This window comes from Arachis hypogaea, chromosome 5 (assembly GCF_003086295.3).
Source record: "Arachis hypogaea cultivar Tifrunner chromosome 5, arahy.Tifrunner.gnm2.J5K5, whole genome shotgun sequence".
Lineage (NCBI taxonomy): Eukaryota > Viridiplantae > Streptophyta > Magnoliopsida > Fabales > Fabaceae > Arachis > Arachis hypogaea.
In genome coordinates this window covers 38633230-38657195 of record NC_092040.1, presented here as the reverse complement: position 1 = coordinate 38657195, position 23966 = coordinate 38633230, and the positions used below count along the sequence as shown (strand labels likewise).

Below are 23966 nucleotides of genomic sequence, written 5' to 3'. Positions count from 1 at the left end.
TTAAACCAAGAGATTTTTTAAAATTTTTTATTTTGTAGTTAATACATTAGCACTACTAGTTACAACATACAACTATAGAGACACGGAAGAAAAAGTTTCGAGGGACATTGACGGTATCATCATTCATTCATTCGTTCATTCTTTTGAATGTTGCATCCCATGGTCCATGGACCACGAAACCAATGCATAATGCATCTTGAAAGGTTGTGTGTAATGGGTGAAACTTCATGAACCCATTAAATGAAATTTTATCCGCCAGCCCATTTGCCAAAAACAGGGGGTCATCTTTACAATTTCAATTTTTTTAAGATGCTATGCAATATATCACAATTTACGGTTGATCAAAATCGCATTACAGTATTACCCAAAAATCCTGCCACATCTGCATTAACTTGTGTCAGAAAGTACAGGCTAATGGTGAGCCTGCTTCAGGCGAGGCTAAGGCTAAAACTCACCTAATAGCACTAGTTGTGATTCAACCACAAAAGAACCGTGGACTATGGCAGTGACACAAACAAGAAACAAACGTAAGAAAACAAAGAGTGAAAAGAAGCAACAAGACAGAGTTGAATCCTAGGTACAACCTTCCATGCATGCAACACGAAAGTACAATGACAAGTGCATTCATTGATTCATCCAAAAGACCAAAACAGTATAGATAAAGCCAAAAACAGACAATATGAATGGAAACACCATCGAAGTTACATTAGAATTTATACCCATCCATCTATACCAACCATGCCAACAACTTATATACCATAATTCAGACATAGGTTGCACTGTAACTGTGTGTGCAAAAGAAGAAACAATAACGGAACCAGCAATCTGAAATTCTCAACCAAGTTCACAACCAACATCTAGTTAAAGACTAAAAAAAAGGAAAGAAAGAAAGAAAATAAAATTAAAAAAAAAAAAAGTGAGAAGACAATGAATAAAAAGGCAGTGTCATATGTTCAGAGGGTCGCTTGGCAATGCACATCAAAAGGAGATGAGATCATCTTTGGATGATTGCTGCTTCTTTGTATCATGTCCCCCACCTGATGAATCCCCACCTTTTTTACCAAAAATCATCTCATCAAGATCATCCATCATGTCCTCGTTGCTCCCTCCATGGCCAGCGGCTCTTGATCCAGCTGGCTTTCTAATCAATGCATCTTCTTTAGCATGACGAGGTGACTCTTCTGGCTCCACAGCAACAGGGATCATAGCTGGTTCGGGTGGAACTGGAATGACTGTGGGCTTCCTTAGATCTTCGTACTTGGAGAGTACCTTCTGAATCTCATCATTAACATTCAAGGCCTCAAAGAGCAGCGCTTCATCATCCCCAGCAGTTTCAACAATTCGCTGAACAGTAGTTTGAGAGCGGCGGCATTGCTGTACAAGTGTCGTGGTCAACTCATCCTACACATAAAAGAAAACATCAGACTTGTATTTCTGTAATCCACTGATGGCTGATACAATATGCCTCTCCCTAACAGGCTCCAAAACAAAAGCAAAACCAAGAAAACCCCTCAATTTTCTATTCACCCTCCCTTTATAACTCGCCATGATCACATTTGCATTGAGCAACACAGCAAATTGGAATTGGTCTCTGTTTGCTATTAAGCAGTATATGTTATAACAGAAGAAGGTTTTGCTTGGGCGCTGTCCAGTTGAGAAAATGGAGAGTAATTTCATATTAATACCCATCAAATGTTAATGAAACCATAAGTTAAACCCAGATAAAATCATGGTCAGGGTGAAATTCACATTACATAAACCACACACAGATTCATTGTTAAGAATTATGATTATGATAAAACTTCTATAATCACTACACCAAGCAAGTACCGGCTGCTCATTTTTCTTCAGCAGGGAAACATTAGTACAAACCAAAAACATTAAGAAATTCATCTCCTCCTTTGTCTCGAGATGAAAATATAAAAATCATCACTACCGTGGTTCATTAAGGATGATCCTACATCTTTCGACAAATCATGGACCGGGCAGGGTAAAGTGGTAAACTTTGACATTGCAAAAACTGACAGATGTCTATAACTAAATAATCTGACTAGAGCATCTGTGTCTACTATTTTGTAAGGGTAATTAACTAGTAGCACATATAAGTCGAATACACATCATAAAACTTAATAGCTTATACAGAGATTTTAACATCATAATAATTCATGTGACCTCTGTTAACATCATAACACCACTAAGGTCATCTGGTATCCGGTGAACAAACAGAAAATGTCATGCAACAAATATTACACCAAACTAAACATATAAAATCTACCTGCAAGACATCTTGTTGTGGAGAAGAAGACAACACAGTAGAAAGAAGCTCAATGCTGTTTCTAGCAACATCAAAAGCTTCCTTAGTTTGTTCAGGAGTAAAACTCTGCACAGGAATATCTTCATGCTGAGTCCGGCGTGGAAGATCAAGTTCAGCCTCGGACACCGAACGCGGAGGAGTGAAAATAGGCGCCAAGCTCTCGTTGTCACGGCCAGGGAACCGAATACCCCTTGATTTCAGACTCTGAACCACAAAATGGAAACAAGCAATCAACAATAACACTAACAATAACCCACACTAGCAAATTCAACAGCTAGAGCTAGTAACTAACCCAATCAATTTAGCCTAAGGATTTTGAGTTTCTAGTTTCTAGGCATCAACGATTATCAGAAATTGTCCCTTGACTTAAATTTAATAATGAAGCAGATAAAATTGGAAAAAAAAAGGTAGTAGTACCTTGTAAGTTTCTTCATAAACAGGGAGATAGCGAAGCTCGCTGGTGGATTCGCCCCAAGCCTCAATCATGATCAAAGCCTTGTTGCGGTTATTAACAACGGTTTGAGGATCGTCAATTAACCTAACCATATCATCAAGAACCCTCTCAGCAGCGACTTCAGAGAAAGCCTTCTCGCAATTCTTGACGATGGTTTCAAGCAAGACGAGGGACAAGTACTGAACCCTAGGACTCTTGAGCTGGATCCTCTTCTTAATTCCCCTGATGAGGTCGATGCTGTTGACCTTATCGGTGTTGATGAGGTCGCAGAGGTCAAGGTTCATGGCCCAATCGGGCTCGTCGAGGGATTCGGAGGTGGCGTCTTCGACGAGCTTGTCGACCTGGTTGGGACCATTGAAGAACTCCTTGACCTTGAAGCTCATGGAGCTCATTCCCTCGCTCATCTTGCGACCTACCTCGCTCATCTTGAGACGCTCGCCGAGGGCGTTCACTTTGTCCATCAAATTGTCAGCCATTGGAGAAAGTGAGAAAGAAAAAGTAACAAACTTTGCAGAGGTTTGAGGGTTTGGTGGAGAAGAAGACGCGTATGGACTGGGTAAAGTCTTTGAGGAACCAGACTCCTCTCTCTTCAGTCCCTGTCTCGTGAGGCATAAATAATTAACAAACCTTCATTTTATACTTAAAGCTTTGTTCCAAGTTCTCCTTTGGTTACATGTTAGGACTTCATTTTACAATGATGCTACCTATAAAATAAAAATTAATCACAATATAAAATTATTTATATATTTCTATAAATATATAATAAGTAATTTAATAATTAATTTTTTAGTATACATGTAATACTTTTTGTTTATGAAATACGAATATTTTGTTTAATTGCCGTGTCCAAACGTGTCCTATTCAAAAAAACAAAAAATTTAGTCAGACACGGTTCAGACACGGCCTAGACATGGACAGACACGGTCCAGACATGGACGGGTACGGCCCAATAGCATTTTGAAAAGTTCTCCTTAGTTTTACCGTTTCACTTTGACAAAAGTTAAAAACCTAATTTTCCAACCCCACTCCCAAACCCGTCTCTTGCTCAGTGGCTCCACACCGACTCACCCTCTCTTCACCGCCAATCTATTGCCACCTCCAGTCATCGCCGCCACTTCCGGTTGTCACCGCCGTGGATGTTCGTCACCTCAGGAAAAGGAATTAGATTTTGTGCAAAAGTTACATCAACAAAGCTTGAAGAACTTAAGAAACTTGACGTGAAAGTACATTGTTGCATGAAAGTAAAAAGGCTAAGTCAATTCCTCTTCCACCCTTATCTAATGCAAGTGAACTTGATTCAAGAAAAAAGAAGAGCTACTAGACCTTTAGAGAAAGCTTTTAATGTGAATGCAAGAGAGACTCTAGATTTACATATTGCTAGAATATTTTTTTCATCTGGATTATCTTTTTATCTAGCAAAAAAATCGTATTTTGTCAAAATTTTTTCTTATGCTGCTAATAATTATATTGATGGTTATATTCCTCCTTAATATAATAAATTGAGGATAACTTTTCTTGAGAAAGAGAAGCAACATGTGGAGAGAATGTTAGAACCTACTAAGAGTTGATGGAGTGAAAAGGGAGTGAGGATTGTAAGTGATGGTTGAAGTAATCCCCAAAAGAGGCCTCTTCTTAATTTTATTGCTGTAACTGAAAGTGGGCTTATGTTTTTTAAAGCTGTAGATTGTTCAGATGAGATCAAAGACAAGGATTATGTTGCAAAGCAAATAAGAATGTGATAAGAGAAGTCGGTCTCTCAAATGTAGTGCAGATTGTGACTGATAATGTGCCAGTTTGTAAAGCGGCTGGGTTATTGATTGAAGCTAAATTTTCATCTGTTTATTAGACTCTTTGTGTTGTTCATACTCTCAACCTTGCTTTAAAGGACATTTGTGCAACTAAGAATACAGAGAAGAATAACTTTGTTTATCAAGAATGCTCATGGATTACTCAAATTGCTGAAGATGCTTCTTTTATAAAAAATTTCATTGTTAATCATCATATGAGGTTATCTATTTTCAATGAATTTAATACATTGAAGTTGCTTAATGTTGCTCCTATTCGATTTACTTCTACTATTGTGATGCTCAAAAGATTTAGGTTGTTAAAGCAATACCTCAAAGAGATGGTTATAACCTATAAGTGAGAAGTGGTCTTTATACAAGGAAGATAATATTGACAAAGCTGAGTTTGTTACAGAAAAGATTTTGAATAAAAATTGGTGGCAAAAAATTGATTATATTCTTGCTTTCACAAATCCTAGTTATGATGTTTTAAGAAGTACAAATGCAGATGCACCTACTCTTCATTTGGTCCATGAGATGTGGGATTCAATAATCAAGAAAGTAAAAAGTGATATATATCTCTATGAAAAAAAAGATGAACAAGAGTCATCGTCCTTCTACAATGTTATGCATTCAATATTAGTTCAAAGATGGAAAAAAAGTAGCACACCTCTTCATTGTTTAGTACATTTATTGAATCCAAGGTAATTTTTTACATTTATTGTTTATAAATTTTATTTATAAGTGAAAATAATTGAATTATTATTAATTTATGCTTAAACATTAATTATATAGGTATTATAGCCATCCATGGTTGAGAGAAGATCTTACACGAGTTTCTCTTCATCAAAATATTGAGATCACTAATGAGAGAGTTAAATACTTGAAGAGGTATTTTCCTAATGAAGAAGAGAGGAGAAAGGTAAACATTGAATTTGCAAGCTTTTCTGATGGTAGAGATGTCTTTGATGATTATGACTCTTTGAATGATAGAGGCATAGTTGATGCAAAGTCTTGGTGGCTAATTCATGGTGGTAAAGCAAAATTTCTTCAATCAATTGTTCTTAAGCTACTAGGACAACCATCTTCATCTTCTTATTGTCAAAGAAATTGGAGCACATATTCTTTTATCAATTCCCTAAAAAGAAATAAGTTGAAGGCTAAACGTGCAGAAAATTTAGTATTTGTCCAAACTAATCTTCGTCTTCTTTCAAGAAAAACTACACAATACAGTAAAGGAGAAACTATGATGTGGGATGTTAATGGAGATGTTTTTTTACCAATTGATGAAGAAAATGGTGTTCTTGAAATTGCTCACTTTTCTCTTGATGAACGGAATTGGAAAGAGTGACTTTTTCTAATGATAAAGATATTAACCATATATAATGAAAAAATAATATGACTTTAGATAACTTTTTTTTTTTGTATATGTGATGTACAAAATTCTTACTATCTCTATTAAAACATAGGAATTTAAGATTTTATATTTTGAATACTTATACATTTAAAAAGAAATGCATATCATATGATTGTTTTTAAAAATATCTTTATTAACTTATTAAGACATATCTTTATTTAAGGAATATATTATATTATTAATATATGCGTGTCCTCGTGTTCCACAACTTTTTAAAATTCGCGTGTCATATCGTATACCGTATCCGTGTCTATCTTTCATAAGTTTTTCTTGATTTTTTGTTGTTTATCTTAGGATAATTTATCTTAATAAAATGATTAAAAATTAAAATTACACACATATCCTTTTTAAAATTTGGTTACACGATTTTATAATAAGCTTCTTTTGTTTTTAGTTCCATATTTTTTTTTGGAAATAAAGTTGTATATTGCTTAGGATTTAAATATGAGTTTATTGATTTTATTTCAAGTCTAATTGAAAATTATCTTAAATATGCTGATTAAAATATTTAATATAAAGCTTTTATTGAAATTTAAATAGTTAATCTTTTTAATATATTATTAAAAAGAATTCAATTTTTTTTACCAACTATTAGATTAGTTATAAATATAAGCAATTTGAGTTGATTTAATGATTAACTTACTATTGTGTTTAAGTAAATGTTGGAGTCTCAAATTCTATTTTGTGCATACTTCAAAATATCTTTGGATCTGACAGGTTAAAGATTAATTTGTCGCAAATTAAAATTTTTATTTAAAAATTTATTGTTGGCCAATATATTTCTGTATGTACATGACAAAATTTAAATTCTTAATATTTATTTAAATAAAATAATAAACTAATTATCAAACTAAATTTATATTTCTCTTCTTTCCTTGATTCCTTCCATGGAATTTTTGGTTGAATACGACATTATTCGGCCTCGAACTACATTGTCGCCTTTTAATTGCTTCTGTGATGATCTAAAATCCCATGACCAATAAATAAATATCTGAAATCCGTATTTTATACTTAACAAAATTTGTTATAAAATAAATAAAAACAAAATCATCCACCCTCCACGCTTGATTTGTTTAAGTGGCTTTGCGAAACTTCGCCATTGAGAAGATGGAGTGCCTTGCGTCATTTACAAACTTCACCAAACAAATTATTATTTGTTTATACATATTTTTGTCATTTTCTCTTCATAAGAAGAATAAATCTGTAACCTTTTTTTCGGTAAAACGTAAATGTGTAATTTTAATTTTTTTTTTTTTTGGTTTTGTGTGTAATTTTAATTTTTGTGTCCCTACCTCTTTGTCACATTCACAGGCCACCTTCACGTTTCCGAATTGGTGGATTCTTAATTTAAATTTGGGCCTTTTAAAGTTACTCTACATTGGCCAGTCCAATGAACTTTGGGCCAAGTTAGTGTCTCAATTTTGTATTAAATTATGGGCCTCATCACTGAATGGGCATTGAAAGGTAATTTGCATTAATACCTTACCTTATAGTTTACACAAAATACTAATTGGGTAATTCTATTCGGATCATCCTCTTCATAAAAAAAAAAAAAGAGAATTGAGAAATAATAATTTAATCATCATTGAATTAAAATAGTATAACTCACATATGATAAAGATTAATTATTTTTCTACTATTTCACAAACAATAGTGTTTTGTAGTTTCATTTCTACTTGGCTCAGCCATAACAACACTTATTAAGATTACAAACATTATATAGTAATTAACTATCTTACAATGAATATTTAGGCTAATTTATTTTATTTAATTAATAATTTTGACTGGAATAACTCCCAATGGATCTTTCTTTCTAAGGGCATTTCCTCCAATAACATCCTCCATGTTCATTTCTTTAGGTTTCATACCATTTTTAAACGTCCAATCAAAATTATTAAAATCAAGAGAGGAAGATCGTAGGAGCATTATGGGCATCAAATATAGGGGTGGCAACACTACCCGAACCCGCGGGTACCCACCCCGCTCCTACCCGCTCGGGGCGGGTAATTACCCGCCCCCGCACCGGGGCGGGTTTTAACGGGGCGGGTTCTTGGGCGGGGCGGGGCGGGGTCGGGTTTAGGTTGAACCCGCCCCTACCCGCCCCGGTATATATAATATATATGTAAATATATATATTTTTAATATATAATATATGTAACATATATAAAATAATTAGTAAAATGATTAATAATATTATATCATATATAAATTTTTATTTTAATTTATATTATGTATGTAAATGGTGGTTATATTATAGGGGCGGGTAGGGGCGGGGCGGGTACCCGCAGGGGCGGGTTAGGGTTTAACATTTTACAACCCGCGGGTAGGGCGGGGCGGGTTTGATGCGGGTTTTTTGTAGGGCGGGGCGGGGTCGGGTAGAGCAAAAACCCGCCCCTACCCGCCCCGTTGCCACCCCTAATCAAATAGGAGGGTGCGTATTTTTTGTGAGCGTAAAAAACAAATTTTATTTACTGTAGAAAAACAACCACACAAACCCTTATCTCTCTTCTACAGCCACACGCCGTGCTTCTACAGTCGCACACCGTTCCTTTCTCACACCGCCGCATGTTGCACCCCTTTATTCGTCAGCTGCATGCCGCGTCCTTCTCTTCTAAAGCCAACCGATGCGCATCCAACTGCCGACGGTCCCGCACGTCGCTGTTATTGCTATGCGCCACCGCGACTGGTGACATAATGGCCAGCGAGAAAGAATGATGCCGTTTCGGATGTTTGTTTTTCGAGGAAGTATAGGGAGTCAATGAAATATATGTATAATGCGGGGTTTAAGGAGGTTGGATTGAGTCAGATGTTTAGAAAATGGATTTTTTCAATTTTTTTAACATTTAAAAGAATAAAGTGAGACAAAAATAAATATAAGAGAGAATAATAAAAAGTTAGATTTAACACTAAATAGTATTCAGTTGTTTTGCTATTGAAGAGGATCCATTTCCAAATGTTTATTATTTCTGGTAATCTGATGGTTATTCTGAATGGTATTGATATATTGTGTTTGAAAAATTAGTAGTATTTTATTCTGGATGTTTATTTTTTAACTAGTATATTTTAGATTTTTTGTTTTGGATATTTTTTAATAGTTTTAAATATTTTTACTTAGATTTTGGATTTTTTTAAATATTTTGTTTTATTAGATTTTAAAATTTTAAAAATAATGTTAGATATTTCTTTTTTTATTATTTTGAATTTTTTTTCTGTTAGGTTTTAGAACTTTTTTATTAAAAATTTTTATAATAATTTTTAAAATAATTTAAAAATTTTTAAAATTGTTTTAAAATTTTTTAAATTGTCTTAGATTTTTTATTTTAAATATTTTTATTAGATTTTGAATATTTTTTATTATAATTAAAATTTACGTTTCTTTAAAAAAAAAATTATAAAAAAAAAACTCTAGTTTGTTGGTCATCTACGCTAGTGCATAAATACATACATCATAGTATCATACACCTTTTGTATTAGCGTTTACAGCTAGAGATAAATTAAATGAATTTTGTTAAATAATCAACAAGGAATGCAGCTCATTAAGAATATATATGTTGAAATTGTTGTTTGCCTTTGACATGCATGTTCCACATATCAGGTATGCATGCTAATTGCATGCATAGAAAATGATTGCACCAAAATTAATACAAAATTTATTGCATTGGCAAGATTTGAACGATTGAGTAATCAACAACATATGTATCTTTCATCAATTTTAATCTTTTTTATTTTATTTTAATTTTCTGCTATCCTAATTCAGTAATTCTTGTTTATTTAATGTAATCCAATATATCTTTAACTTACGCGTGGGTTTACCATTTGACATAGTTCAAACTTCAAAGTTTAGACTCACAGATAAGTACTTTAGTATTGCTTAAATTAAGAAGGACTGAAAGCCTTGAAAAGTTAATTTAAGGAAAGGCTAAGTTTCATATATATGCACTATGTCCCTAGATTTACAACTAACATTTACTTTTGCTACCAACCTTGAAGTTGTAACTATTAACCTGCTTTTTTACTTTATTCTATGATAACAATAAAAAAATTTACACTAACTCATAAGTTTAGTCTAATAAAATTTAATTTGGTTATAATTTTAGTTTATATATTTAGTTTTACTTTTATCATTTTTACCATTTTAGTTTATATATTTAGTTTATAATTTTAGTTTTTATTTTAGTTTTACTTTGGCTCAAAGACTCCTTTGGAATAAAATTCATGGCCTTGTAATTTGCAATGTCTACAAACCATGAAACCTGCTGAGTGAGGAATAATTGCTCATCCGAAAATGTCTCAGTTACAGATGTGGGTGGTTGTACTCCTTCTTTAGGCTCAATTCTAGAAAGATGGTCAACCACTTGATTTTCTGACCCCTTCCTTTCTTTTATCTCAATGTCAAACTCTTGGAGGAGTAACACCCATCTGATTAATCTTGGTTTAGAGTCCTGTTTGGTTAGAAGGTACTTCAAAGCAGCACGATCAGTATAAACAATAATCTTAGAACCAATTAAATAGGACCTAAACTTATCAACAGCATATACAATAGCTAATAATAATTCTTTTTCTCTAGTTGTGTAATTTCTTTGGGCATCATTTAACACACGGCTAACATAATAAATGACATGTATAAGCTTGTCATGCCTCTGTCCTAAAATAGCTCCTATAGCAAAATCATTAGCATCACACATCAATTCAAATGGTAAATCCCAGTTAGGAGGAGCTATAATGGGAGGAGAGGTAAGGTTTGCCTTCAGAATTTCAAAAGCATGCAGGCATTCAGCATCAAACACAAAAGGAACATCAACAACCAAATAGGTTGCTCAATGGCTTAGCAATTTTTGAAAAATCCTTTATAAATCTTCTATAAAATTCTGCATGACCCAAGAAACTCCTGACTACCTTAACATTAGCTGGTGGTAGTAATTTTTCAATTACCTCCACCTTTGCTCTATCAACCTCAATCCCCTTACTTGAAATCTGGTGTCCAAGAACAATACCTTCTGTAACCATAAAATGACATTTTTTCTAATTTAAAACAAGGTTTGATTCTTGACACCATTTCAAGACCAGAGATAAATACTTAAGGCAGGATTTAAAAGAATTACCAAAGATAGAAAAATCATCCATAAATACCCCAATAAACTTTTCAATCATATCAGAAAAAATAGAAAGCATACACTTCTGAAAAGTTGCTGGAGCATTACAAAGTCCAAATGGCATTCTTCTGTAAGCAAACACTCCAAAAGGGCATGTGAATGCTGTCTTTTCTTGATCTTGAGGGTCCACTGCAATTTGATTATATCCAGAATATCCATCTAGAAAATAATAAAAAGCATGACCAGTTAACCTCTCAAGCATCTGATCAATGAAAGGTAGGGGAAAGTGATTCTTCTTTGTAGCGGTGTTGAGCCTCCTGTAGTCTATGTACATTCTCCATCATGTGACTGTTCTTGTAGGAATAAGCTCATTCTTCTCATTCTTGATCACTGTCATCCCTCCTTTCTTGGGAATTACCTGCATAGGACTTACCCAAGGACTGTCAGAAATAGGGTAAATAATACCTGCTTTCCATAATTTCATTACCTCTTTTTGGACCACCTCTTTCATAGTTGGATTGAGTCTCCTTTGTGGTTGTACAACTGGCTTGGCATCATCTTCAAGAAGGATCTTGTGCATGCACTTGGTTGGACTAATCCCTTTTAAATCACCAATGGTCCACCCAAGAGCTGTCTTATGGCTCCTGAGCACTGAAATAAGCGCCTCTTCCTCTTCAGGTTTTAAGGAAGAGCTAATAATCACTGGATATGAATCATTTGCACCCAAGAACACATATTTCAGAGAAGGAGGCAAAGGTTTGAGCTCAAGCTTGGGGGCTTCCTCCTCTACTTTAAGCATGTGAATCATAGCTTTTGTTTATACCCTGGGTCGAGCTGACCGACCCGGGATGTTCGACAGACAAAGCGACCGACCTCTTCAGGTCAGGACAACCCGACCTCTCCTCAAAGAGCTCGGCCAAGTCACAGGAAAGCCCAAACGAAGGGCCCAAATAGAGGAACGCGCCCCAAAATCCAAGGGCAGCCCAAGCCCATAGAGATAAAGGCGGTTCCCTTAAAGATGACCTCACTTAAAGATAAGATAAGATAACTAACTTATCTTATCCGCAGGAGGCCACATCTCACCATTATAAATACACTGGAGCGCCCAGGTATAACTCATACTCTGATTCTACTCAATACCTGCTTAATACCCTTGCTAACTTAAGCATCAGAGTCTCTTGCAGGTACCCCCCACCCTCCGGGGACGAAGGATCAGCACCGCCACCAAGTCCAACAAGTTAGACACACCAGCTCCGGCCGTTACACACCTGCCGGACACGTCAGGCTCCGACCAAGCACAGAAGATCTCATCCGAGATCGACCTACAGTTTCAGGTAACCCTCGAAACATTGGCGCCGTTGCCGGAAAACTTGGAAGTCATCCCATTAACATGGCGGATGACCATGACAACGACCACGATTCAGGTTTGGAAGACAGAACGCCGCATAAAAACGCGGACACGATACTCAAAGATACTCCAGAAACCAACGGAGACAAAAATTCATCAAATCCAGGAGTAATAGAAGCACTTCAAAATCGATTGGAGCAACTTGAGAAAGAAGCCCAACATCGACGTGAAAAAGAAGAAGATCTACGTCGGGAGATAAGGCGGCGCCGAGAATTAGAAGATAAGCTTATAAAACTCGAAGCTGATCTCAAAACTAAAGCTACTCGACCATCCACAGAGGATAGCTCTCAGAAAGATCAAGATCCATTCACCAGAGAAATTATGAAGACCAAAATTCCAAAAGATTTCAAGCTTCCGGATATGACTCTATATGACGGCACCTCGGACCCCAACCATCATCTCAGCAACTTTAGAAGTAGAATGTAACTCACTGATGCCTCAGATGCAGTTCGCTGCAAAGCCTTTCCAACAACTCTCACCAAGACAGCCATTAAATGGTTTGACAACCTACCTCCAAAATCCATCTCGAGTTTCGACGACCTGGCCAAGAAGTTCCTGGCCCGATTCTCCATACAAAAGGACAAAGCCAAACACACACCTAGCCTACTAGGGATCAAGCAAGGAGATCGGGAGAGTCTTCGCAACTACATGGAAAGATTCAACAAAACATGCATAGACATACAAAGTCTTCCAACAGAAGCTGCCATTATGGGCCTCATAAATGGCCTACGAGAAGGACCATTTAGCCAATCTATATCAAAGAGATACCCGACATCCTTAGACGAAGTACAAGAACGGGCACAGAAATACATCAACATGGAGGAAAATTCTCGTCTTGGCGAAGCCTCAAGGTTCGGTTTTGCCTACCGAGATAAAGAATCCAAGAAAAAGGAGGATCGCTCCAGAGAAAAAATAAAAAATATCATAACTATACTCCTCTTAGGGTATCCTTGGTAGATGTTTACAAAGAAGTCTGCCATACAGAGAAAATCCCTCCAGCTCGGCCACTTAAAGGCAAAAGAGGAGGAGGAAGTCGGAATGAATGCTGTGAATATCACCGACTTCGAGGGCATTCCACCAATGAATGCTTCGACTTGAAAAACGTCATAGAAAAACTAGTAAGAGAAGGAAAACTAGATCGGTTTTTGGCTAATCAGGATGACAAACCAAGAAAAAGAAGAAGGGATGAGGATGTTGGACGATCTGAACGATCACCTCGCACACCGGAAAGACACGTTCACGTAATACACGACGGATTTTCTGGAGGAGGAATCTCCAAATCATCTCGCAAGCGACACCTCAAAGAGGTGTACCATGTCGAAGGAAAAAAAGAAGCCCCAGACATCCCAGCAATCATGTTTACCAAGGAAGACGCATCCGGAATCATCTCGGGACATGACGACCCCATGGTCATTACGATCATACTGGCAAACGCCAACCTTCACCGTACACTAATTGACCAGGGAAGCTCTGCCGACATCTTATTCAAAACTGCCTTCGACAAACTCGGTCTAGAAGAAAAAGAGCTAAGAGCGTACCCGAACAGCCTGTTCGGACTAGGAGATTCCCCAGTTCAACCGCTGGGATACGTATCGCTGCATACAACCTTTGGAAAGGGGAACCAATCCAGAACACTCAAGATAGACTACATCGTGGTCGACGTAAGCTCAGCCTACAATGCCTTAATAGGTCGGACAACGTTAAATCAACTCTGCGCAATAGTTTCAACTCCACATCTATGTATGAAATTCCCAGCTGCGGAAGGGATAGCTACAATAAAGGCAGATCAAAAGATGGCACGTCGCTGTTATAACGAAAGCCTAAACCTCCGAGGTGAAGGAGGAGAGTTCCACACAATCGAGCTCGGTGGAGTTCAGAGGCGAGAAGAATTCCGACCATGACCCGAAGGAGAAGTAGAAAGAGTCCAGATCAGAGACACCTCGGATAAAACAACTAATATTGTCACGATCCTGAAAGGAGACACAAAGGAATCACTAATACGGTTCCTACGAGATAATGTTGATCTCTTTGCATGGAAAGCTGCCGACATGCCAGGCATTGATCCCGAACTAATGAGCCACAAATTGGCAGTCTACCCGGGATCTCGGCCGGTACAACAAAGACGAAGAAAACTCGGACCAGAACGAGCTGAAGCTGTAGAAGAACAAGTACATGCGCTACTAGAGGCCGGGTTCATAAGGGAAGTCAAATACCCACTATGGCTAGCAAACGTCGTCTTGGTGAAAAAGTCAAATGGGAAGTGGCGAATGTGCACCGACTACACCGACCTCAACAAAGCCTGCCCAAAAGACCCTTACCCACTCCCAAGCATCGATGCTCTAGTAGATGCTTCATCAGGATATAAGTATCTCTCGTTCATGGACGCGTATTCAGGGTACAACCAAATCCCCATGTATCCGCCAGATCAAGAAAAGACCTCGTTCCTAACGCCGAAAGCAAACTACTGTTACATCGTGATGCCTTTCGGTCTCAAGAACGCAGGAGCTACTTATCAAAGGCTAATGAATAAAGTTTTCTCAGATCACATCGGGAAAACCATGGAAGTTTATGTAGATGACATGTTGATAAAGACACAAAGCGAAGATACATTATTATCCGACCTGGCTCAAGTGTTTTACACTATCAGGAAACACGACATGCGGCTCAATCCCGCAAAATGCACCTTCGCAGTAGAAGCAGGCAAATTCTTGGGCTTCATGCTCACACAAAGGGGGATTGAAGCAAATCCAGACAAGTGTCAAGCCATACTCAACATGAAGAGCCCAACTTGTGTCAAAGAAGTACAACAACTCAACGGGAGGCTGGCCGCTCTATCCCGATTCTTAGCAGGAGCTGCGATAAGATCTCTTCCCTTCTATGCTACTTTAAGGAAGGGAAAATAGTTCGAATGGACGACAGAATGTGAGCAAGCCTTCCGAGACTTCAAAGAGTTCTTAGGACGGCCACCTATCCTATCTCGGCCACGAGAAGGAGAACCGCTCATATTATATCTCGCAGTAGAGAGCCGGGCAATAGCCTCAGCACTAGTCAGAGAAGACGAACATGGGCAAAAACCCGTCTACTTCATTAGCAAAGCGCTACAGGGATCTGAGCTGAACTACCAAAAAATAGAAAAGTTTGCCTACGCTCTGATCCTCACATCCCGGTGGCTTTGCCCATATTTCCAAGCGCATACCATTAAAGTTCGGACCAACCAACCCATAAAAGGGATATTGCAGAAAACAGATCTAGCAGGAAGAATCCTACAATGGGCAATCGAGTTGTCTGAGTTCGACCTCCAATACGAGGCGCGGACAGCCATCAAATCACAACACCTGGCCGACTTCATCGCAGAATTTACAGACACCCCGAAAATCCCCATAGAATGGAACATATACGTGGACGGATCCTCGAATAAAACAAGAAGCGGTGCGGGTGTGATAATCGAAAGCAACCTAGGAACTCAACTTGAGCTCTCCCTTAAATTCGGATTCCCGGCCTCAAACAACCAGGCAGAATACGAAGCACTATTAGCAGGTTTGAAGCTGGCTAGGGAGGTTGGAGCTCGGAAACTCAGCATCTACAGTGACTCACAAGTCATCACCTCACAAATAACAGGAAGCTACCAAGCCAAATATCCGACCATGAAAAAATATTTGGATAAAACCAAAGAACAGCTCAGACAACTCGGGGAATATAGGATCTACCACAAACCTCGTGAGCAAAATGCCCGAGCGGACGCCCTTTCAAAATTAGCCAGCACCAAACCAGGGGACAACAACAGAAGCCTCATCCAGGAGATACTACAGAACCCGTCAATAGCAGAAGAAGAAAAAGTCCTAGCCATAATAGGTCGGGATCAAGGATGGATGACCCCCATAATAAACTACCTCAAAACAGAAGCACTCCCTACAGATGAAAAGGAGGCAAAGAGGCTGAAAAGGGAGGCACAGTACTACACTATCATAAACAACACACTATACAAAAGAGGGATATCAACACCTTTACTAAAATGCGTACCGATTTCTAACACAAAGGAAGTCTTGGAGGAAGTGCACAGCGGCATTTGTGGTAATCATCTCGGAGCGTAAGCTCTCACCAAAAAGATACTCCGGGCGGGATTCTATTGGCCAACTCTACAAAAGGAGGCTACAGAATTTGTGAGGACATGCCCACCATGCCAGAAGCATGCCAACTTTCACATTGCCCCACCAGAAAGGCTCATTAGCGTGACCTCACCCTGGCCATTTGCGAAATGGGGACTCGACCTTCTCGGACCCTTCCCACAGGGATCGGGACAAGTAAAATTCCTCATAGTAGGAGTAGACTATTTCACAAAATGGATTGAGGCAGAACCCCTAGCCAACGCCACCGCTCAAAGAAGTCGAAAATTCCTATATAGGAACATTATTACGAGGTTCGAGGTACCATACTCTATCACCATGGACAACGGTACCCAATTTACAGAGGCAGGCTTCAGAAAATTGGTGGCCGACTTGAACATAAAACACCAGTTCACCTCCGTCGAACATCCCCAAGCCAATGGACAAGCCGAAGCGGCCAACAAAGTTATATTGGCCGGGCTAAAGCGGAGGCTACAAGAAGCAAAGGGAGCTTGGGCCGAGGAATTTCCACAAGTCCTATGGGCGTATCGAACAACTCCCCATTCTACTACAAACGAATCACCATTTCGACTGGCATACGGAGCGGAGGCAATGATTCCAATAGAAATCGAAGAAAGATCTCCCCGAGTAGTCCACTACAATGAACAAGCAAACTCCCAACTTCAGAGAGAAGAGCTCGACTTGTTACCCGAAATCCAAGAAAGAGCTCGGATCAGGGAAGAAGCTCTAAAGCGACGAATGGCTTCCAGATATAATCAAAAGGTAGTGCCGAGAAGTTTTACAGAGAATGATCTCATCCTAATCAGAAATGACATTGGAACAACTCGACCAGGAGAAGGAAAGTTGGCAGCAAACTGGAAAGGACCCTACCGAGTCATTGAAGTACTGGGGAAGGGCTACTACAGACTGTCCGAGCTTGATGGACGAGAGCTTCCCCGGTCATGGCACGCCTGCAACCTAAGAAGATACTACAGTTAGAAAAGGTAAAGGATCTCACTAAATGGATGCGTTCTTTTTCCTGAAAAGGTTTTTTAATGAGGCACCATGTCGAGACCTAGATCATACCCGGCTTAAAGGGACAAGGAAATTCCCACATGTATACATTTGCATTTTTTCTTTGAATAAAGTTTATTTAGGTATTTTCCAAGACGCATTAATCTGAGGTATTCATCGTCCGATTATAAAGCAACAGGTTGGCAGAAAGTGAAAAACAAATTCACTGCACGACCACGATAAAGACAATCGTCCGATAAAGGTGAACACGCGATTCACCCAAAGGACGATCTAAAGACGCCAACCATTTTTCTACAAATCGGCAAAGATGAACACAGAATAATGTAAGAAGTTATTGAAAGCAATCCAAAAAAAGAACCTGACGAGGTCTTACGGATAGCTAATATAATAACTTAAAAGACTGGCCGACGTTCAGAAGTCGGACCAAGTCAACCCAAGTTATAAGTAAACCCTGGAAAGAGGTCTGGCCAACCCTATTAAAGAGGATTACTTTAACTTAGAAGGGTCTGACATAACAAAGTCAGTCCCAAACTAAAAAGTTATACAAGTAGTCCCTGAAATAGATCTGACAAAGATCCAAGAAAGAGGACTACAAAAAATAACTTAAAGGAGACCGATATAACCAAGTCGGACTCCTACCATTAAAAATTTATCAAAGTAATCCCTGGAAGAGACCTGACAAAGGTCCAAAAAAGAGGATTACAGAAATAACTTAAAGAAGACCGACACAACCAAGTCGGACTCCTATCACTAAAAAAGTTATACAAGTAGCCTCTAAAAGAGATCTGACAAAGATTCAAGAAAGAGGACTACGAAAAATAACTTAAAGGAGACCGACATAACCAAATCGGACTCCTGCCACCAAAAAGTTATCAAAGTAATCCCTGGAAGAGACCTGACAAAGGTCCAAAAAAGAGGATTACAGAAATAACTTAAAAGGGGGACCAACGCAAAAGAACCACCAAGAAACAAGTTGGACCCATAAAGTCACAAACCTCAAAAGGATCCAAGCTACAAACAATAAAACAAAGCAATCCGAAGAGGTCGAGATACAAGATTTCAAGCATCATTAGAAAACTGAAAAGATACCAAGTCAAAAAACTACCTTTGTTACTCCACAAAAGTTATAAGGCCCGGAAGGCCACCAAAACCTACCGTGAAGGGAAAGCGAGCTACCTTTTGTTTTTCAAAATAAAAAGTTGCTAAACAAGCAACTAGGAAATGTTAATGAAAAGTTTTAAAAGCCCACAAGCCGGGCCAACTATACATCCAGAAAGAGATCAGCAAACATCTGGAGCCTTCTTGGCAGCGTCAGGACAAGGCGAAGGAGGACGAGTCTGAAGGGGCACGGCATCTACGGTTCCATCATCCCGGTTCAGAATCTGGCAATTCGGATCAGATGTAACGGGAGGAACAGAGGAGGTCGACACCTTAAGAGAAGGCACTGGGGGAGGATCAGCCTCATCATCATCCTGGTCATCAGGGACAATCTTACCATCCCTCACGACATTGTCCAGGCTGATGAGAGTCAAGTCGGCATCAGGAGCAACAACCTGGAACTGCTCCATCAGGTTCTCGGAGGCAGCAGTTACGCTACCCACAAGGTGACCTTGAAGCTCACCATAATTAGCCCGAGCTGTTTCCAAATCCTCCCGAAGATGCATCAATTCCCTATAAGCCGAGACATAGCTATCCTTATGTTTCAATGCCATGTCTTCGGCCAGCTTCAAAGAAGCAGCAAGGGCAATAGAGCTGGCCTTCTCACCCTCCAGCTCCTTCTCCACCTTCGCCAACTTCACTTCCAACTCCTCCTTCAGACCCTTGATTCGATCAAATTCCGACTTGGCCTCTTCCATAAAGGATTTTGTGGCATGAATCGGAATCCCCTGAATTGTTCGGAATATAGCGGCACCCATATGAGCCATCTTCACACTACTTTTAGTGATAAAATCCAGATGCTGAAGAAGAGAAACATCGTCCATAGAAAGCCCACCATAGGGGGCAATTTGCTGGTCGACAAACTCGATAGCATCAAAATCTGGGGCATCCAGGTTAAAGGGCTCGGATGACTTTTGCTTCTTACAAGGAGGGGCACCAGGAGCTGCAGCAGAAGATTGCAGAGGATCGACCAAGCAAACCCAAGGAATAGGAATTGCTTTCCTCGGCCCGGGAGAACTAGGTACATGAGGTTTAACTGGAACCTGGGAAGATCCCTCTCCGGCCGCCTTGGCCGAAATGTTTAAAGCAGCAGTTGCCTTCTTCGCCTTCTTGAAGGCCTTCATAGAGTCATTATTCTTCGACATCTCTGAAGAACACAAAATCAACCACAAAAGACAGATTACAACATAGAATAAGAAAAAAGCTCGGAAAAGCAAGTATAAAAATAATAAAGCAGACAGTACCCAAAGCAGCCCGAACTAAAGATGGATCACTCAAAAATCTCTTCGTATCCAGATGGGGAGGCTTCCCCCACAAATCTTCAAGAACAACTACAAAGGCCCGCTCAACCTCACTAAGCATTTTCCATGTGTAACGTGGCACTCTTACATTCTTTTGCCACTCTAGAGGAAAAGCAGGCTCGTCATTTTCATCAAGAAAAAAGGGGTGGGCCCCCTCGACAGCTCGAACTTTAAAGAAGTAGTTCTTGAAGTCCTTAAAGGACTCGTCATACATCGCAAACACTTTATGGCCCTGGGCGGACCGGAAAGAAACCCAAGAAGCTTTCTTTTTTGAAGAACCGCCAGGCTTGGCAGAAATAAACAAGTAAAGAAAAAGAGTTTGAGAAGTTGTTACATCTAGTTCACGACAGAGAAGTTGGAAAATTTTAATAAAACCCCAGGAATTTGGGTGAAGCTGGGATGGAGCAATGTTACACGACCACAACAAGTCGGTTTCAAAAGCAGTAAAAGGAAAAGTAACATTCAACTGGCTGAAAAAGTATTCATAGGCATAGAAGAAGGGACGCTCCCTCTCAATGGAAGTCGGAAAGCAAACCCTCTCATCAGAATCAGGAGCAACAAGCTCGTAATCCCCCTCGTGAGCATTGTTACCACAAATCCTATGACGCTTCCTTAGCTCTGTGCAAAATTCAGCATCCACAACGGAAACACACAACAAAACAAGGGAGTCCAGCCAATCAGACATCCCCTCGGGAACTCTGGAAGACATCTCTACAATGTTATTGCGAGAAGACATGAGGCCAACTAAATCCTACAAATAAGAAAAGAAGATAGGGGTTACGACAAACATCTCGGATAGGAAGAAAACAACTCGGTCAATACTTCTCAGATGATGAAACCACAAAAAGGAAAACCCCAAGACTCAAACCAAAAGTCCTGGGGCATCCTTTGGAGGCAATAACAAAGCAAGGATTCAAGAAATTTCTACAGCTTACGCCCCGGCACTCATCAGAAAGAAAATAAAGTCTCAAAGGAAACAAAGGAAGCAAAAACAAAAACACAAAGTCACCACCTTTCTACAGTCCATTAGCAAAAAGCATTATCAAACATCAAAAATACCAAGCAAAAAATCATCAAAGACGCAAACTTTTTCAGAATCAAGCAAAAATCATCATCAAAGGCGCAACCAGAAGCGGCGACAACATGCAAAAGCCCTAAGAAAAGATTCAAGCAACAAGAAAAGCAAAAGACTCGCACCAAAAAACGAAGAAAATCCAGAAACATGCAAACAGTCAGGCATGGTAAAAACAGAAAGATCCCAACTTTCTCTGAGCAAAATTTAAACTTTCTACCAACATATAAAAGGAACAGAGGAAGAAAAATCGAACCTGGAGAAATAGAAGAAAAACCTTGAAGCGAAAGACCGCAAAGGTAGAAAGGAGAAAATCTGGTAATCACCCCTCTTCCACAGAGAGCAATGACAGAACAGACGTTGCAGGAAGAAGTTACGAAAGAAACAGAAAAATGAGAGAGTAAAGGGAGAAGTTACGAAGAAGAGCGAAGAAGAGAAACCGTTTTTGATTGAGAAAATTCAAAATAAAAGCCAGGAGAAAACGGGGCAATTAATACCAATTAATGAAGGTACTAAACCCTTCCACGTTCCCAAAGCAAAGCGCTGATATAAAAGGCGCGCCTTTAGAGGAAAACGTTCTACATTCAAAAGATTCTACAAAAAGAAGAAATCGACAAAATGCTTGAGTTCGGCTTCATCATGAAAGGACCAAAGTCAAAAACTCGACCTCAACAGAAAGACCGAGCTCAAGCAGGGGCACTGTTCATACCCTGGGTCGAGCTGACCGACCCGGGATGTTCGACAGACAAAGCGACCGACCTCTTCAGGTCAAGACAACCCGACCTCTCCTCAAAGAGCTCGGCCAAGTCACAGGAAATCCCACACAAAGGGCCCAAATAGAGGAATGCGCCCCAAAATCCAAGGGCAGCCCAAGCCCATAGAGATAAAGGTGGTTCCCTTAAAGATGACCTCACTTAAAGATAAGATAAAGATAAGATAAGATAACTAACTTATCTTATCCGCAGGAGGCCACATCTCACCATTATAAATACACTGGAGCGCCCAGGTATAACTCATACTCTGATTCTACTCAATACCTGCTTAATACCCTTGCTAACTTAAGCATCGGAGTCTCTTGCAGGTACCCCCCACCCTCCGATGACAAAGGATCAGCACCGCCACCAAGTCCAACAAGTCAGACACACCAGCTCCGGCCGCTACACACCTGCCGGACACGTCAGGCTCCGACCAAGCACAGAAGATCTCATCCGAGATCGACCTACAGTTTCAGGTAACCCTCGAAACAGCTTTCTAGGGTGGTGAATCATCAACTTCAACTAATTCATACTCAGAAATAGGATCCAGAATGACATCAAGTACCTCAACTTCCTGTACCTCTTGAACAAGTGGTTCAACACCATCAATTCTCATACACCCTTCAGAATCATTAGGCTGCTTGAGAGCTTCAAAAACATTAAAGACCACCTGTTCTTCATTGACCCTCAGGATTAATTCACCCTTTTGCACATCAATTAGAGCTCTACCTATAGCTAAAAAGGGTCTACCAAGAATAATAGAGGTTTTGGAGATGCTCTATCTTCTGAACCTCTGCTTTCCTACTATCTTCTTCTTCAAGCACGCAAGGCTCCTTCCATGGCAAGCTGTATGTAGGGTTTCACCGTTGTCAATGGCTACCTCCCATCCTCTCAGTGAAAATGTTCAACGCGCTCTGTCACAGCACGGCTAATCATCTGTCGGTTCTCAATCGGGTTGGAATAGAATCCAGTGATTCTTTTGCGTCTGTCACTAACGCCCAGCCCTCAGGAGTTTAAAGCTCGTCACAGTCATTCGATCCTTGAATCCTACTCAGAATACCACAGACAAGGTTTAGAGTTTCCGGATTCTCTTGAATGCCGCCATCAATTCTAGCTTATACCACGAAGATTCCGGTTAAGGAATCCAAGAGATATCTACTCAATCTAAGATAGAATGGAGGTGGTTGTCAGGCACACATTCATAGGTGAGAATGATGATGATTGTCACAGATCATCACATTCATCAGGTTTAGGAACAAGTGATATCTTAGAATGGAAGCAAGCATGATTGAAAGAAAAACAGTAGTAATTGCATTAATCCATCAAGACACAGCAGAGCTCCTCACCCCCAACCATGGGGTTTAGAGACTCATGCCGTAGAAGATACAATGAGAAACGTGTAAAGTGTCATGAGGTCCAGATACAATGTCAAAAGATCCTATTAATAGTGAACTAGTAACCTAGGGTATACAGAAATGAGTAAATGACGTAAAAATCCACTTCTGGGTCCACTTAGTGTGTGCTTGGGCTGAGCATTGAAGCTTTCATGTGTAGAGACTTTTTCTGGAGTTAAACGCCAGCTTTTATGCCAGTTTGGGCGTTTAACTCCAATTTTTATGCCAGTTCCAGCGTTAAACGCTGGGAATTCTGAAGCTGATTTGCAACGTCGGTTTGGGCCATCAAATCTCAGGCAAAGTATACACTATTATACATTGATGGAAAGCCCAGGATGTCTACTTTCCAACGCCATTGAGAGAGCGCCAATTGGGCTTCTGTAGCTCCAGAAAATCCACTTCGAGTGCAGGGAGGTCAGAATCCAACAGCATCTGCAGTCCTTTTCAGCCTCTGAATCAGATTTTTGCTCAGGACCCTCAATTTCAGCCAGAAAATATCTGAAATCACAAAAAAACACACAAACTCATAGTAAAGTCCAGAAAAGTGAATTTTAACTAAAAAATAATAAAAATATAATAAAAACTAATTAAAACATACTAAAAACATACTAAAAACAATGCCAAAAAGCGTATAAATTTCCGCTCATCACAACACCAAACTTAAATTGTTGCTTGCCC

General features: G+C 39.3%; 1 protein-coding gene across 1 annotated transcript; it reads right to left on the bottom strand.

The window, feature by feature from the left end:
• Nucleotides 1-680: 680 nt before the first annotated feature.
• LOC112801331 (TOM1-like protein 1) lies at nucleotides 681-3470 on the bottom strand. Its single transcript, XM_025844002.3, has 3 exons — nucleotides 2732-3470; nucleotides 2276-2518; nucleotides 681-1401 (listed from the first exon to the last, which is right to left on the bottom strand). Exons 1-3 carry the CDS (start codon nucleotides 3242-3244, stop codon nucleotides 979-981), a joined length of 1179 nt encoding a protein of 392 aa, XP_025699787.1. The 5' UTR covers nucleotides 3245-3470; the 3' UTR covers nucleotides 681-978.
• Nucleotides 3471-23966: the final 20496 nt, after the last annotated feature.